The 18,312-nt window shown below is 42.2% G+C and overlaps 1 protein-coding gene and 1 long non-coding RNA gene across 2 annotated transcripts; one reads left to right on the forward strand and one right to left on the reverse strand.

Moving 5' to 3' along the window:
- Positions 1-1,275: 1,275 nt before the first annotated feature.
- On the reverse strand, positions 1,276-3,167 carry LOC147518392 (uncharacterized). The gene is made up of 3 exons (XM_086594768.1): positions 3,067-3,167; positions 2,140-2,983; positions 1,276-2,060 (listed from the first exon to the last, which is right to left on the reverse strand). The coding sequence occupies exon 2, from the start codon at positions 2,796-2,798 to the stop codon at positions 2,385-2,387; it is 414 nt and encodes a 137-aa protein (XP_086450894.1). The 5' UTR covers positions 2,799-2,983; positions 3,067-3,167; the 3' UTR covers positions 1,276-2,060; positions 2,140-2,384.
- Positions 3,168-9,020: 5,853 nt separating this feature from the next.
- Positions 9,021-14,059, forward strand: LOC147518393 (uncharacterized). The gene is made up of 2 exons (XR_015211782.1): positions 9,021-9,373; positions 13,847-14,059. It is a non-coding gene; the product is annotated as an uncharacterized LOC147518393 (long non-coding RNA).
- The last annotated feature ends 4,253 nt before the right edge of the window (positions 14,060-18,312 follow it).

Raw genomic sequence — 18,312 nt, forward strand, 5'->3', positions numbered from 1 at the left:
CCTAGGAATTCCACGAATAGTTTAGCCCTCCTTGAAAGATAATTGAAACAGAGAATCAAGATCGCCTTCTTCCGCTTTGTTGTGGACGCGTCTTGGTGGCGAACAAATCGATGGCTGCTTTCGAAGGTGTTGATAGAATCGGACTCGATTGAAAAGAACCAATCGAGGCGCCATCCGCGGGGCTGGTTGGAAATAATCTGCGATGGAGATAATCAAACTTCGGGTGGTTTGTAAAGTGCGGACTTTGAATATAGCGAGCCACATCTTCGACGAGGCGAGTCTTTGCCGTCGTACATGGGAAAGCGTGGCTGGATGAAGTCGTGTGGAGAGGATTTCTTTGAGGACCTCTGCGGTGAGCGGAGATGCGCGATCGTCTTAAGCATCTTTGTGTACAATCTGTGTCGAGTCCTTCTTCCGCGGAGGTCGGCCAATCCTTTGGGACAACTTCGTTAAAGGCTGGCGATTAACGTCATTGATCTTGTGTTGACTCCGTTTCCGACTTGTTGTTGTTGATAACTATCCACGAGCGTAGCGTAGCATTTTCCTCCACGAGCAAGGAAATGCTCTCATTCGTTACTCTAACTTGGTGGGCAAGGTTGAACTTGATCTTCTATGCTAACCATGCCGTGGGAACGGAGAGTTAGAGATAGATCGATCTAAAGTGGCTCTCCGATGTCGAACCCACGAGGGCGCCAATGTAAAGGGCGTTTTGGTCTTCTCCTAATTACAACTAGGAAGAGCGGGAAGGGTTAGGATTTTGGATGTGACCGAGGTCGCATTTTGAAGCCGAACGCCCACATTATCTTTCTCGTTTTTCCTTTTTCGGGGGAGAGAAGAATCAGGTCGGCGTAGTTCGGTGGGTGGTATTTATAGAGTTTTGAGAGAGGAGATCCGCCCGACGCGTGTATTCTTTTGTACAAATGTAGGGTGGAGATCGCGGATGAGTGTTGAATTGGATCTGTTATGATTGGGGGTAGATCGCGGTAGTCCCTATTTCGGTGTTGAGATTACCACTAAGATTTTGGCAATCATTACCCGGGTGGGGCGTGTTTCTATCCGGCGTTCGTAATTGGCGAAGTGTTAAATCTTGAGATATCTTCGTTAAGCACCACCTACTCGAGCTGCTCGCGAAGTCGGTCTTGGAGGTCGCCTTGGATTCATCTATCTTTGCGCTGCGTGTAATCCGCTAAATTTGTTCTCAGTCCGTCTTGGAGGTCGACATCTTCGGTTCGCTTATGCTCCTCGCGAGTCGCGATGCCCTATGAGGATATCGCTCAACCCGGCCCCACACGAAGTTCGTCACATTCGGCTACCCGAATCAGCGAGGAGACACCCACTTGGGGATTACAAGATAACAAACATAAAAGGCGAACTGCCGGGTTACCCTGGGAAACCGGTTCTATTGTATCACAAATATAAAGGCGATAAAAGGCAAAGAACAAATTTTACAACTCGTCATCTCGACCACATTAACTACTCCTCCACGCCAAACGCTTCATCGACCTCAGCATCTCTCCCGTCCACAATGATCGATATGCCATCCAACTCTAAGCTCATCACCGCGATCGGGTGCAAGCGGCTTCCATTTCGAGCAGCGCGCGGCGCAGCTCACGAGGAAGAGGCAATCGCCCGGCACCCCTTTGAACCTCCTCCACCGGGGCCGGGACGGACGCGACCGGCGTGTTCCTCCTTCAAGCCATTGTAGTCAGCCTCCAGTTCAACGAAGTCTGCGTCCAGCGTGTCATAGGCCTGATTAGCGTCCTGAGCAACCTTCTTGCAGTGCAAGGCATAATCGTTCAGCCTCCCAATCTCCACGGTAGCTGCTCGCACATTATCTTCAGCTCCTTCTAGCTTTTGCCTCAGCTCTTCCGCTTCCGTATCTTTCAACATCTTGGCCAGATTCAACGCTTCATGAGCTCTCTTCAAATCTTCCAGTTCCTCGCGCTCCATCTGCGAGGCGTCCTGGACATTTTTCAGCTCCTCACCCAGCTTCAAAGACCATTTCCCTATCGATTACGCAAAGGGGCGATCTCTTTCAACTTCTGGAATCCACTCACCAGCTGCACGAACATACACAGGGTTAGCACAACAACAATTTGCATAAGCAAGCAAGTACCTCAGATGTAGTTATAGACATACCAAGCATTGCGCAATTTCCATTCGTCTCAAGTTGTCAGCTAACCCCTTCTCATCTAGCTCTCTGCGGTTGCCATCCAGAGCTATTTGTTCTAGCAAACAACCCGCTATCTTCTTGGATCAAACGGCCGCCGCTTACCGTTTCCGCGGTCTTATTGCGCCCGTTCGTCGGATAGACAAAATGTCCTTCCGGATCGTCCGCGAGCGCACCGCTTTTCGATCGCCTTTACGTGGAGCTTTGCCCTTCTTCACCGGACTGGGATCGCGTCCCAGTCGAGGCGACTGGACCCCACCTCAAAAGTGGCCAAGTCCATGACCTGCTCAGGTCGGGCCCCACTACGGCGAGATACCGTGGCCCCAGCCGCACCACCATCAGATCCGCCCCCCGTGCTAGCACCATCTTCACGAGCATGTCGAGCTACTTTCGCAGCTCGTCCAGCGTCCTGCTCAGAGACATCGCGTGGCCTCCTCTCCGACCTGCCCCTAGCACGAGCAGTCAAAACCACTGGCTCCAACTCTACAGGAGCCTCGATCGAACCCCATTCAGGCCGACTGCCCGATCCTCCAGCTCCTGCGGTTCCCCCCCTAACAGGCCGCCTTGCGCTCCCCTGCACCCGCTGCCTCTCCTCTCGTGTTATCAGATCACTTGTACGCTTCTCCATCACCCCTCGCTTCGTTCGACTTAGAGCCCGCTCCTTTTGCACCTTCCTCTTCTCCCGGATCGCAGCCCCTCCCTTTTCCTCAAAGAAATGAGCAACCTCGGGCAACTTCGCTTGTTTTTCAGCACGAGTCAGCCGAGCGAATCTTTCTATCTCCCCACGATCAGTTCGCCGCTTCACAGAAAACTCTGCAGCCAAAGCAAAACAAAGACCTGTTAGAGCAGCTATCAAACGTTCTGAAAAATAACAACAGAAAAGTGTTCCTACCCACCGGATATGTTACAAATCCTAGTTCGCAGTATACACCCGCTCACACAGTAATTGCCAACTAGCAACAACGGTCTCTTAGTCCAGGCCTCATTGCTTACTCCATCGATCCGCGTAACGCAGCGTCGTCATGGTTTGCAAGCTAAAGTTCATGTTCCCGATCGACGTATCACATAGTGCTCCACTATATCCGATACTCCTATGTCATATTCCCACTCGGCGTCAGCAGGTCGAACACCTTAAATAATCGCCGTGTTGTTAATTTAACCGACGGGGAGACTTCCAACAAAGCGCCAAGAAGTCGATACCGGTTTCGGAAGCGGTATGTGCATCTGCTCTCACGGTAACCCTCACAGATTATAACTCCACCGTTCGGGCGGGTTATACTCCACTACTGAACATTTTCACTTTCGGTGCATTGGCTCAGTATATCTCCGTGTCGGGGACATTAATCCCATCGCTGCCTCATTTCGGGGGAAAGAGTTAGCAGCACGACGGTTCACACTTCTAGGGGGCACATCGCTTGATGCCGACCTCTCCCCTCGACCTGACGTACTGGCCACGTCATCTCCTGACCGAGATCGGACATTACCCCCGCCTATCCTATCTTCTTCTTCTAACTCAACCCCCACGCCGACACTTACTGATTCTTCATCCTCGTACTCTCCACAACTCAAAGATATCTCTCGGACCTCCTCCGACCGAGTATCATCAGAATCAGACATTCTAACAACCCCTTTTCTATCAAATATTCAGTTCTAAACCCTATAGCCTTACAATAACCTACTTACTTAAAATAACGAGCCGGACAGAGAAGAAAGCAAATGGAAAGGGGAAAGAAAACAGCAACAGGAGCACTCACCTGGAAAACCCTAGCTGGCGTTTTTGCGGAAGAAGAAAACACGAAGTAACTTTTTCGTATTCCAAATCTGATTTTGTATAAACCGCCCGTTCAGTTACCAAGGTGTAATCATTACAGCCTACGCTATAGCCCGCACACGTGTTCCAAGGCAGCATCCTTTTCGTTGATTCGCATAACGCGGCGACACGTTCGCTTCAACCGCTAACGATTACATCGCGTGCGTAAGTTAAAACTACCTTTTCCGCCAATTCACGAGGCCACAACATTCAAAGTGGCGCTTCTACCGGTCGGTTCATCCACTCTTTGTTAAGCTCCGCGCTCCACCACCTTTCGTCCGACTCTTTCTCGCCAGCGTTTTCCTTTACACCAACGCCCTACCGAGAGGGGTTGGTAGGGGAGCGATATCCTCATAGGGCATCGCGACTCGCGAGGAGCATAAGCTTAACCGAAGATGTCGACCTCAAAGACGGACGAGAACGGCGCCCTAGCGGAACCTGCGTGTGCGGCATAGATAGATGAATCCAAGGCGACCTCAAGACCGACTGCGAGCATTTCGAGTGGGTGGTGCGAACGAAGATATCTCGATCACGAACACTTCGCCAATTACGTAAGCGGCGGATAGAAACACGCCCCTTTGGGGGTAATGATTGCCAAAATCTTAGTGGTAATCTCAACACCGGAAATAGGGACTACCGCGATCTACCCCCAATCATAACAGATCCAATTCAACACTCATCCGCGATCTCCACCCTACATTTGTACAAAAGAATACACGCGTGTCGGAAGGATCTCCTCTCTCAAAACTCTATAAATACCACCCTCACGGAACTACGTCGGACTGATTCTTCTCTCAGAAAAAGGAAAAACGAGAAGATATCGCGTAAGGCGGTTAAACTCCACCGGCGACCTCGGTCACATCCAAAATCCTAACCCTTCCCGTTCTTCCTAGTTGTAATTAGGAGAAGACCAAAACGCTCCTTTACAAATTTGGCATAGGGCGGGCGTTCGATCGGATAGCTAAATGCAAATTGGTGATGGATCGGATAACTCAGTGTAGCAAAGATGCCTGAGCATTGAGTTGCAAAGCAGACTCAACATAACCATTGAGAAAGTGAAGTTAGCATATGCCATAAACTAGCGCAACTGCAACTTCACGGACAAATTCCGAAGTACCCTGTCAGCAGACCGTCAAAATTTCTAAGTCATTGCCATGTATTGGCACTGTTGGGCCTGTCGCACCCCACAGGTGAAACGGGGAAGACTTCACCGACCCAACTAATTCTAATACCGTCCCAACCTAACTTGTTCCGGCTTAAGGTGTGAGGCTTTTCTTAAAACGTTGTGGCACTAGCTGGGGGTCTTCAAATCACTTATATACTTGGTGGTAAACTCGACCTTGAGCGATGTGGGAGTAATTTTGCTCCACACATATACCGATATACGCCGACAAATCTCCATATGGAGCCAATGAGTTCGCCACAATCAGAATCCGAATTGTCATCGCCGTGTCAAGAGTACACCATCTCGAGGAAACGCACGAACCAACTGAGGAGCTAATACCGTTGTACACATTCCCACTCAAGTTGTAAAGTTTTTCTTAAGGGAGGGGTTCCAGGGACATTTCTTATAAAAACACATAAATAAACTCAAAATTGTTAGGGCATACATTTATAAGTTTTAGATTAGGCTAATTTTTTTTGTAGATATGATCTCATAACTATTTTAAACATTGTCACAAATAATCAAAAATTTCTAAACTTGCCAAATATAATATCATAAATGGTGAAAATGAACCGTCTACAAGTAGCCAATTTTTTTAATTTGTTTACTACATTTGATGGGGTTACAAATTTCGAACTTGAATAATTTTTTGTGACAATATTTAAAGTAGTTGGAAGATCATATATACAAAAAATTAGTCAAATCTAAAACTTAGAAATATCATAACAATCATGAGTTTATTTACGTGTTTTTGTAGTATATGTCCTTAGAACCTCTCCCATTTCCTTAAAAGGTCTTGACACTAGTTGGGGTCTTCAAATTACTTATATATATAGTACGTAATAAAGTTTACATTGGACGAGGCGAACTAATTTAATTTGTTTTGCATACACCCAACAAATCTCTACTTGGAGCCAAATGAGTCCATCATAATTAGAATCCAAATTGTTGCCGCCATCTCAATAGTCCCCCACTTACTTAATCTAGGCATTGCTTGGCCTCTGATACCACTTGTTGGGCATGACACATTCCCACAGGTCAAATGAGTTTGGGGAAGATCCCACCTACCCAACTGTTACCAATATTGTCCCCACTTAGCCAGTTTGTTTTCACTCGAAGTGTGGGTTTTTCTTGAAAGACATTAGCACAAATTTGTTTTCACTCGAGGTGTGGGTTTTTCTTGAAAGACATTAGCACAAATTAGGGTTTTCAAACTGCTTTTATACTGTGTAATGAACTCAACCGCCTTAGGCAGTGTGGGACTAACTTTTTTCTAAACACACCCCAACAAGTATTATGTTCCAAAGTTGCATAATTTAATGTCAGATGACCGAAATATCTCTTAATGTAATACTCGTGTCATTCTTTTTTATAACTCAAAAGTCAATGTCCTCACTTCACAATTCAAACTAGAAGCAGGGTCGGCCTTGACATAGGCACTAACTGGGCTCCCGAAGTTTGACCCAAAATTAGGCCCCATCTAACAAAAGATAATTGTAATTTTAGTATTTATGAAATGTAGTTTATTTTCTCCATTTGGTCTCCTAGTTGGTTTAATGTCGTTAAACAGGGTGGGTCAGGGCAGGTTTAATATTTGCCATTTGTAATTTTAGTATTTATGAAATGTAGTTTATTTTCCCTAGTTGGTCTCCTAGTTGGTTTAATGTCGTTAAACAGGGCGGGTTGGGGCAAGTTTAATATTTTCCATTTGTGGCTTCAATCAAATTTATTCTCTATACACGTCCCCCCCCCTGTACAAGGTTTTGTGTACAACTTCTATTCTTGCAAATAAAATTGTGATTAACTAAATATATGAGTTGGAACAACTTAAAATTTAGATAAAGATTATTTCATTGATAATTTTATGATTACACCATAACCTCAATGAGATTAAATAGATACGACATACAAAGACTCAACATGGAAATTAAATCATTGATTTGAGCTAATCAAATCATATCAAGCTAATCAAATCATATCAAATCAATTCCTAGCTAATAATATATATGATTGACCTTACTATATAAGACTTGATCATGAATCTATTAAGATAAATCTAGACATAGTGATTCCATGCACCTTCATACATGTATATTCCAGCACTCCCCCTTAATCTCATGGTGCTTGAAAAGCAGCTAGAGATTAACACCATAGAAGATTGTTGCTGAACTTCAAGCTGTAAAATTTGTCCAGTAGTGGTGAAGGCTCTTTGTAGCAAAGCATATCCATAAACGATAACATATGATAAACAATTAAGCTCCAGATACTACACGAGAGGTAACATCAACAAAGGGCTTCTCCTTTTGAGATAGCACCAACAACGATGGACTCCTCTTTATAAGGTTGTGCCAGCAACAGAAGGCTTGGCCTCTTTATGTGGTAGCATCAACAATGGAGTATATCAAACTATGGTGAGGATTGCATAACAAAAACCAAACACTAATTTTGCAAAAGAGATAACGACGACGAAGAGAATTCATATAAAACAATACTTTTGATTTGAACGTAATGAAGGGATTGAAGATGCATAGAAATCAACATTATTGCTACTAAAAGACTAACCCAAAGAATATAATTTTATGAAAACATGGAAAGTAGTCCGGCGGGCGGCATTGCAGCGGCCACCCACTGATAAAAGCGTTTATCTGAAGATCGAAACCTAAGCTCTAAATACCAACTTGAAATTTAGATAAATATTATTTCATTGATAATTTGATAATTACACAATAACCTCAATGAGATTAAATAGTTACTACAAAGACTCAACATGGAAACTATATCATTGATTTGAGTTAATCAAATCATATTTTGAGGTAACCAAGTCATATCAAATCAATTCCTAGCTAATAATATCTTATTGACCTTATCGATCATATACGACTTGATCATGAATCTATTAAGATAAATCTAGATATAGTGATTCCACTCACCTTCATACATGTATATTCCAACAGCATGAACTATATGGATATTATACACTAGAATTACTTAGATTGTTATCAAGGTTAACAAACAACCATTTTATTTTATTTTTTTCCCTTTAAGTTTTTGTAATAAACCATATTTTTTTCCCCATTTATGCAGGATTGAAAATTATACATGGGTTTTATAGTACGCCGTTACTAAAGATAAATAAATAAATAAAAAATGATAAGTATGGATGGAGTTGAAAATTCACATGGTAATAAGACTATCATAGGCAATCTGTTTTTATGTGGCCCATACAATTGGTCTTTGTCCCCTTTTTAATCTTTAATTGCAATGTTTACTTATGGGCCATCTATCATTACAAAACTGTCTCCCCTTCGGTGGAAAAGTTCCAAACTATGCTGTCCCCGTGAAACTACTGGTACGTTTCTCCTCAGTTTAGTTAGATTTCAAACATTTACTATGGGTGTGTTTGTTAAATTTTAACTCATGGAAAGGAAAGGAAATAAAATGGGTGGTCCACTATGGAATGGAATGGAAAGGAAATAATTTTAAATGGTATGTGTTTGGTAAACTGGGGAAAGGAAAGAAAAACCTTAAAAAATGAATAATCATGTTTGTTTGCAAAAGCTATGGAAAGGAATAATTGTATTGTTGGGTCATGAGGTGTATTAGTAGTAAGTCCCTATCTATTTATTTATTTTTCCTTTCCTTTCCACAAAATTTTGGGGGTTATTTAAGGACACAAACCTTTTCCATTTCAATAATTTTGTTTCCATATGGAAAAGCCCATTTCCTTTCCATGGGTAAACAAACACCTTATAAACTATGAAAAAGGTGGACCACTCTTATTTTCCTTTACTTTCCATAGTGTTTCCATCATAACAAACACACCCTATGTTTGTCATTGCAATTGGAAACTATATATATATATTTTGAGTTTTTGGCTAAGAGCAAGTCCAATAGGGAGTTGCTAAATTGGGTTGCTAAAATGTGTCACATAGGATAAAATATCCCTTTTAGCTTGTCCAGCCAAATTTGGCATGCTAAAATAAAAAAACCATTCCAATCACAATTTTAGCAGTTTGAAGAGATGGACGACAAAAACAGACGGCAGAAAGTGTGCAGTATGTATAGTCCAGACGCTAAAACACAAATTCTCTTATGTTCTCCCTTTCTCTCAGTCTCCAATTGCATTCTCCCCCACTTGTTCACTCCCACCTCAAAGTTTTCTCTCACATGCGAAATAAACAATTGCTTGGGCAAGAAGGGGCGAAATAAATATTAACACACCAACAAGGTATGAATTTCTCACGTTTAAAATATTGTTAATTGAACACTACATTTGCTTCATACATTAATTAATTGTTAATTGAATGCTTGAATGTAAAGAGCTAGGATTGATGGGAATAATAGGATAGTAGCTAGTTAGTCTCAAGGTAGATTTTACATGAATATTGTCAAGAATTGTTTTGGTTATAAAAGATTGTTTGAAAGCTTGTGTAGCGATGTAAATAGATTGTTTGAAAGGAATGATTGCTAGGATTGAATGTTTGAAAGGATTGATTGTTTAAAAGGATTGTTTGCTAGCAGATTGATTGTTTGAAAGGGCTAGTTTATTGCCTTGTTTAATTGAATGATGTTATCTTGTCCTGTCTTGATATTCCATTGGATTGCACGTGTGATAGTAAAAATAAATAGATTGAGAGAAGAGTCAATGACGAGGCTTGGCCACGAAGAAGAGTACGATGCATACACTCCTCTAAACCCTCCACCACTTCTGTTTCTCGATGCAGTTGATCCATTCACGCACCCTACATTCCGGAAACTCACATCTCGACTCGTGTTAGCGCTAACACGGTGAACATTTGATTGTTAAAATGGATTTTTTTTGTTGAAAATATTTATTTGTTTTATTCTTCATGAAGTGTTGGATTAGGAGGTGGGGGAGATGAAATTGCGATGTTGTTGGCATCCTGTGAACAACTGGTGGAAGATAATAGTTGCCAAAGGACAATACTTTGCAGACATATGAGATGAAATTTTACGATCTCCATTCGGGTCATTATTTGAAATGGGATATCATAATGCCGACCGTGGTTTAGTTTATTGTTTGGTTGAGCGGTGGTAGGACACAACCCACACCTTCCACTTTCCACAAGGCGAGATAGTAATCACTCCTTTGGATGTCACTATGCTCACGGGAATGCGTGTAGAAATAAGAATGCCTCCACTATTTGGAAATGAACATCTTAACACTTTCGAAGATGCAGAAGGATTTTGGCCAAATATCAGGGTGGAGTATTGGTCTAAAGGTGGTATCAAACCTTCGTTTTTAACAAATGAGTTCATAAATGTGACACAAGATAGTGAGGAAGGATAGTGCCCGACGGGTAGGGATTGGGAAAGATACTTACAGGCATTCTACTTTTACTTGATCACACGGTGTTTTTTCCCCACAGGTGATAGCACTTTGAGATTGGGTTAGATGAGTTCATTGTCACAGATATAGTATATTAATTGGGCAGCATGATCACTGGGGAGGTGCTATGTTGGGAGCATTGATGCACGCGTTGGATACAACGATGAGGCCTAATGCTAACGTTCCAATTAGTCAATGGGGTGGGTTCACTCCTATTTTACAAGTAAGTTTTAAATTTTTAATGTTGTAAATTTAAATTAAAATAAAATTTTGCTTTTGCTTTTGATATTTATGTTTATTATTTTAATTTTTATTGTAGTACATATTGGTGGTTTGAGTATGTTCCTGCAATGACTCTAATTGTGAAACCAAACATGGACCGTGATATTATCCCATGAGTTCGAGCGTGGATGCATGAATGACTTTAGAGACCGCCGATATGGTTAAGGGCACATACCACAATATTCACATGGACCATAACCAACTCGAGACTAGATTGACATTGTCTTTACAGCGGACACTATGGTTTAATTTACCTCAAAGTATTTGCAAATGAATGTTGAACATGTTGACGATGAGTGGGAGCGCAAGAAGATTCACCATGTACGTAACTCAAATGACATGACAATGCGTCGAGTGCTCTTTGAATTTGGAGTTATTTCGGTGTGGTGCTTAGGTGATAGGTGTTGGCACCAAGTCATTATGACACCTTTCATCCCACACGTACCCACCTCCGGTCGAGATGTTCCATTTAGGTATAGTCAAAGGGTGGAAGACGTACCATAAAAACAACGGATGGCCACATGCTTCACTCAATTTGGATGTGAATAGTGACTATGACAATTACTGTTAGCGCGTCTCGAGGGGTCATATAATGCCAGAGAACATGTACAAAGCTGCTAACATAGGATGTAAGGGTATTAGAAGTGATTTGCATATCCCACACCCTGCTGAGCCATAATTTTCATCTCAGGGTCCTTATGAGGCTTTTGCCTCCCCTCAGTTAGATTTAGAAAATCAATGGAGCTATTAGTTCTTAGGGGATGCAGGTTGCCGTCCATATACCTCACATTGATCAAAACTATCTTCCGAACCTTGTCCCAGATTTTGACACTCTAGATGAGGTTAATATTTGGTTTATTTTGAAACTCGAATTATATTTGGTTTATAGTGATGATTTTTTTTAAAGTAATTGATTTTTTTGTAGGCCACACTTAGGGAGCAATATGCCGAGTCACAATTAATTATGCATGAGATGCGTGACTCGTTTATGACTACAAGTGATGAGTATTATTATTATTTGGTGGTCGAGTGAAAAGCGGAGAAAAAGTCAAAGGATAGAGTTGATGACTTAGAAGTGCAATTGGTAGAAATGACCTTGCAAGAATCATGACGAGGGAGTAAATCAAAGAAGAGGCAATTTGGCAAGGGCTCGAGTTGAAATTAGTTTAGAAATGTTTCGATGTTTGTATGGATTTTGTTTAATGAATGGATTGGATTGTATTTTTTTAGTGAATGGATTGTGTTTGCTTGAATGCATGTGCGGATTGTTGAGTTGTGGAATGAATGGAATGGATTGTAGAGTTGTAGAAAAAATGGAATGGGATGGAGTTGTATGTGAAACAGTGAAAGTAAGAACAAGTTTGGTTGAGTTTTTGCGTCTGGTACGCAAATGATCAACAGACGGTAGACATTGTGTTGTTTGTCTCCTAGGATTTATTATGGTAGTTGCTAGACAATGCCACAAATTTGGCTATGTTTATCACACCAGCCAAATTTAGGAGCCTTCTAGCAGCTAAGGTCGGGAATCGGGTTAGGTAACATGAAATTTCTATTCAACCCCAAACCGAATCCAAATTCGAATAGAAGCACTAAAATTTTGTATTTAATTGAAAATAATATGACATTTTATTATTTCTCTGTATCCGAACCCGCCCTGATATATCTGTATCCGCATCTGAATTCAAAAACGGATATATTTTTTTACCTGAACCCGACCCGTTTCCTGCCCTACTAGCATCTAGGGCTGTCAATGGATCAGTTTGGGATAAGGTTCTGGAAAATCCAAATCCAAACCGATAAGAAAATTGGGAACACGAAACCAAACCGAAAACTTTAAAATCAATTAAATCGATTAATTTCAGTCACACAATTAATAAACATATACAAAATTAATCAGATTTTGGGTTTAATCTCCCTCACCAAAAAATTGTTACACAAAAACCCCCCAGGAGCGAACAAATGCATAAAACCTCCCTATTATTTAAAACATAACATCAAAACCAAAATAGACCAAAATACCCCTGTGAAAACCGGGTTGACGTCATCAATCTTTACTTATAATTTCGGTTTAAGGACAAACCGGGCTGACGTCATCCTATGTAAATTTGTATTTACATATGACAATATAAAATTACACAGTCCTTTTAACCTATTTAAATTTAAATTTTCATATGAAATTTTTTTTCATAGAAAAATTTAAATTTACATGCATAGTATTTTTACATATGAAAATTTAAATTTACATATGTAAATTTACAACATATGACAATATAAAATTACAAAGTCTTCTTAACCTATTTAAATTTAAATTTACATATATTCTGTGAGAGAAATTTTCAAACCCAAAAGTTACTATGTAAATTTAAGTTTTTATAACTCCAATGACTATGCAAATATAGATATTACGCGCACACACACACACATATATATATGTAAAAATACATTAACATATTACATATAGTCGGGAAAATTTCAATCTCAAAAGGGTAAAAAAGGAAATAAGATAAAATGGTAAATAAAAACAGACTAGATTTTATCTCTTTTTTGGAAAGCAGAGAGGTTATTTAACGAGACCTAAATAATAGGGAGGTTATATGATATGGGCCGATGGGAGAGAGTTTATACTCAACTGAGTTAGAACCAAGAGGCTGAGGCAGCCTCATTTTTTACAAAATTAATCATAAATATTACTAAAATGTCATATTATCGGTTCGGGTTTATATCCGTTTGGTTTCGGGTCGGTAGAGGACAAACTTAATTACCAAAACCCAAACCATTTTTTATCGATTTGGTTCGGGTCAGTTATCGGATTATCAACCCATTGACAACCTTACTAGCAGCCCCATTAGAATAACATTTTGGTGTTTGGAGTGCTCTATAGTCTTTAGCAGCACCATATAACACCATATAGTCCAATGGGTGTTATAGTGCTATGCGGTGGCCTGCTATAGTGCTATGCGGCGGTCTTCTTTGATTTTTACTTCCAAAATTTGAAGCCTGTTGGCATTGAGATTCTTTGCACTTGCAGTGAAAAAGTGTTATCACTTTTTTTTTTGTCCATACTTGCAGCGTTTGCATGGGAAATCCATTCATACTCGTCTATGTAGATTGAAACAATTGTTGATGAGAGGGGGTGCTGAAAAGTCGACTGGAAGAGTGGAAGGTAATAGTACCATTGTACCACGCACTATGTAATTTTACTATGTCAGTATTATATAAACTAGATACCGTTGTACCATGAACTTTTTTTTTTGGTAAAGATTGTACCATGAACTTGAACCATCCATTATGGCATGAAAAAACACAGGCACCATCTGTACGAGATAGTGTGACCAACTGAGAATGACGACCCAGTAGTAAGATTGAGCTCGTTTCTTATACGATATGACGCAAAAGAACGGAAAACCAATCTCTTGCGTCTGCCAACATTTTCACCAATATTGCAAAGATCTTCCACACTTTCACGGGATTTCTTTCCTGAAAGAAAAATGTGTTCAAAATCCTTGTTTGACTCTGATCTATTTTACTCCAACATAAAATCCATGGAATTTCTAGACCTCTCACTTCAGTGCATTAATTAATTTTCTCTTTTCACTGACAAAATGTACAGAATATAATGAAAATATTTTTTTTCCCATTATTTTACTATAAACTTTAGGTATTTCGTAAATTAGATAATTCTTGCAAAAAAATCCAGATAACTATCCTAATGCCTTTTGGCCTTTTGCATGTAAACAACCCTATGGCGTGCATTCCGTGCAATGCCAAGGTTAGTCATGAGCTAAGCCCATCCACTCGATGGTCGGACCCCTAAATGGGGCACTATCAAATACACCATTGACATGAGATATGTAAAGGTGGGTTTTGGGTTCCTTGGTGTTCGCTAAGGGAGAGGGAAGAGATTTGAGATTTTCTGAAGGGACCGAGTTCGCTTTATGAAGTTTAACGCCACGATCCTCTTGTTAGTCTCTCTTTTTCCTGTGGAGAGAGGAATCAGGTCCGACGTAGTTCAAATAGGTGGTATTTATAGGCTTGAGGAAATATCTATCCAGGAGATACGTGTGTCTCTTGCACACGTGTAAGGTGGAGATCGTGAGTGAATGTTGGGTTGGTTATATTAGAAGTCGTGTGCTGATTGGGCGTTGGCGCGGTCACCCCTATTTCCTGGTGGTGACCTTATTCGAGGCGTTCTGTCTCTGGCCATGTGCTCGTACCGAGACATCTTTGTTCGTACCACCTACTTGAAAGGAGCTACTCACAGATCGGTCTTGGAGGTCGATGTCCTGAGTTCGCTTATGCTGCGCACATGCGTGTTCTCGAGGGAGCTGCTCACAGGTTGGTCTTGGAGGTTGATGTCCTGAGTTCGCTTATGCTGCGCACATGCATGATAGAATATCGCTCCCCTACACAGCCCCCTCTCAGTAGAGTGTTTATGCCACAGGAAACGCTCTGCTGAGAGAAAAAATGGAAGAACGTGTGGAATATGAGCGAGCTGTGGTGGACGATCCGACCAGGGGCGCTATGAACTTTTGAATCATGTAGCATGATGATTTGGCGGGAAAGGGAAGTTGTGTCGTAATATGCACGTGACAGAATCGTAGCAGTTAAGGAAGAAACGTGTCGCCGCATTATACGGAATTGTTGAAAAGACAGTACCTTGGAACACGTGTGCGGGCTAGAGCATAGGCTGTAATCATAACTTCTTGGTAACTGAACGGACGGTTTATACAAAATCAAATTTGGGACATCCAAAAGGTATTGCGTGTTTTCTTCTTCCGCAAAAACGCAAGCTAGGGTTCCTCAGGTGAGTGCTTTTGCTGCTGTTACCTTTCCATTTTCAATTTGCTTTCCTCTCTGTCCAGTGCCCTTTGTTAAGTAGGTAGGTCATCGTAAGGTTATAGGGTTTAAGCTTGAATAATTGATAGAAAAGAGTCGTTATAATGTCTGATTCGGATGATACGCGATCGGAAGAGGTCCGGGAGATATCCTTGAGTTGCGGAGAGTATGAGGATGAAGAAGTAGTGAGTGTTGGTGTTGGTGTTGAGGTTGAATTGGATGAGGAAGATAGGGTAGATGAGGGTAATACCCGATCTAGGTCAGAAGGTGGCGTAGCCAGTACGTCAGGTCGAGGGGAGATGTCGTCATCAAGCGATGTGCCCCTTAGAAGTGTAAACCGTCGTCTTCGCTAACTCGTTCCCGAACCGAGGGGCCAGTATGGGATTAATGTCCCCGACACGAGATATATCTGAACCACGGTTGAGTGAAAATATTCGTAGTGAGGAGTACAACCCGCCGAATGGTGGAATAATAATCTGTGAGGGCCAGCTGAGAGCGCATATGCAAATACCATTCTCGAAACTGGTATGTGACTTCTTGGCCTATTGTTGGAAGTCTCCTTGTCAGTTCGTTGGTAACACCTGGAGATTGTTTAAGGTGTTTGACCTGTTGAATGTGAGTGGGGAATACGACATAGGGGTATCCGATATAGTGGAGCACTATGTGGTAAAGCGATCTGGGAATTTGAACTTTAGCTTGCAAACCATGACGACGCGTTCTGCTGTGATCGATGGTGTAAGCAATGAGGCCTGGACAAAGAGGTCGTTGTTGCTAGTTGGCAACTACTGTGTGAACGGGTGTAGATTGCAAACTAGGATTTGTAACATATCTGGTGGGTAGGAATATTTTTCTGTTGTTGCTTTACTTAACGACTGATAATTGTTCTAACAGGCCTTTGTGTGGCTTTGACTACAGAGTTTTCTGTGAAGAAACGAACTGATCGTGGGGAGATAGAGAGGTTCGCTCGGCTGACTCGTGCAGAAAAGCAAGCGAAGTTGCCTGAAGTTGCACACTTCTTTGTGGAGAAGGGTGGGCCTGCGATCCGGGAAAAAAGGAAGCCGCAAAAAGATCGAGCTCGAGGTCAGACAAGGGAAGAGGTGATGGAGACGCGAACGAGTGACTTAATAACACAGGAAGAGAGGCAACGAAGATGGCGGCGAGGCTGAATTGCTAGAGGTGGTGCCTCAGGAGCTGGTTGATCGAGCTTCCGCCTTGAAGGGGTTCGATCGATGCTCCTGTGGAGTTAGAAACGGTGGTTTTCAACCCTCGCGCAAGGAGCAGGTCGGAGAAGAGGCCGCTGATGCTTTCGAGCAAGATATTTGCGAAAGTTACAAAAAGTAGCCGCACGCTCGGGGGGAAGCTCTAAGCCAGAGGCGGTTCCGATGGTGGTGGCGGCTGGGTTATTGTTTTCGCAGAGTGGGAGCGACTGAAGCAAGTCATGGACTTGGCTACTTTTGGGGCGGGTCTAGTGCGCCTCGTCGGGCGTGAACCTAGTCCGTGGCGAAAAGTTTAAAGCGTAAAAAGAAAGTGGAAAGAGCTTTATTGTAGTTCTTGCCGAGCTAGAGGGACATTTTGTTTTTCCGACGAGCATGGGAATAATATAACCGCGGAAGCAAAGTGATTGTAGCTTCAGATCGAGTAAGATATCGGGTTGCCTGTTAGAACAGATAGCTCTGGATGGCAACCGCAAGGAACTGGATGAGAAAGGGCTGGCTGATAACTTGAGACGAATGGAAATTGCGTAATGCTTGGTACGCGTGTCTATCTGCGTTTGATGTAATCGCTGTTCACGATACACGCCTGTTATTTATTTCGTGGCTATTAACCATGCGTGTGTTTTTGCAGCTAGTAAGTGGGTTTCAGAAATTGAAGGAGATTGCCCAGTTCGCGGAGGCAGATAGAGAAGCGGTGGTGAAGCTGTCTGATGAGCTGAAAAATGTCCAGGAGGCCTCGAAGATGGAACGCGAGGAACTGGAAGATCTGAAGAAAGCTCATCAAGCGCTGAGTCTCGCCAAGATGTTGAAAGACACTGAAGTAGAAGATCTAAGGCAAAAACTACAGGGAGCTGAAGAGAACATCTTGGCAGCGACCGTGGAAATTGGTAGGCTGAACGAGTATACACTGCAAGAAGGTTGCTCAGGACGCTACCAAAGCCTATGACGTTCTGGATGCAGACTTTGTTGAACTAGAGGCGGACTACAATGCTTTGAAGACAGATCATGCACGCTGTACATCTCACATCGGGGTAGAACAGGTGCCGGGAGTAATTAGTAAAGCTCCCGCCGCCCGGAGGTCATGCCGAGATTGCACTACCGATGACCGATCTTTGCGTCGTCGATGTCTTGATGAGTTTAGACTTGGATGGAGTATCTGTTATGGTGACTGGGAGGGATGCTGAGATTGATGAGTCGCTCATGCCTGGAGAACTAATTGTCGAACCCAGAGATGGCGAGTTGTAAGTTTGTTATGTAATGCTGTCAACTTATAAGCTGTGATACAATAGAGCTGATTTCCTGGGGTAACCTGGGCAGTTCGTCTTTTTATTTGTATGTGCTAGTACTGTGAGTGATCTGGTACCCCGTTCTGTTTTGGGGCACTCATGTGAGGACGAATATTGTTTAGTCGGGTTGGATTTCCTGAGTAGTCTCAGCAACCCGGCTAACTTGCTATGTTTGCAGCGTGCTAGTGCAGGTCGTTGT

The sequence above is a fragment of the Coptis chinensis genome, chromosome 2 (genome assembly GCF_015680905.1).
Source record: "Coptis chinensis isolate HL-2020 chromosome 2, ASM1568090v1, whole genome shotgun sequence".
Lineage (NCBI taxonomy): Eukaryota > Viridiplantae > Streptophyta > Magnoliopsida > Ranunculales > Ranunculaceae > Coptis > Coptis chinensis.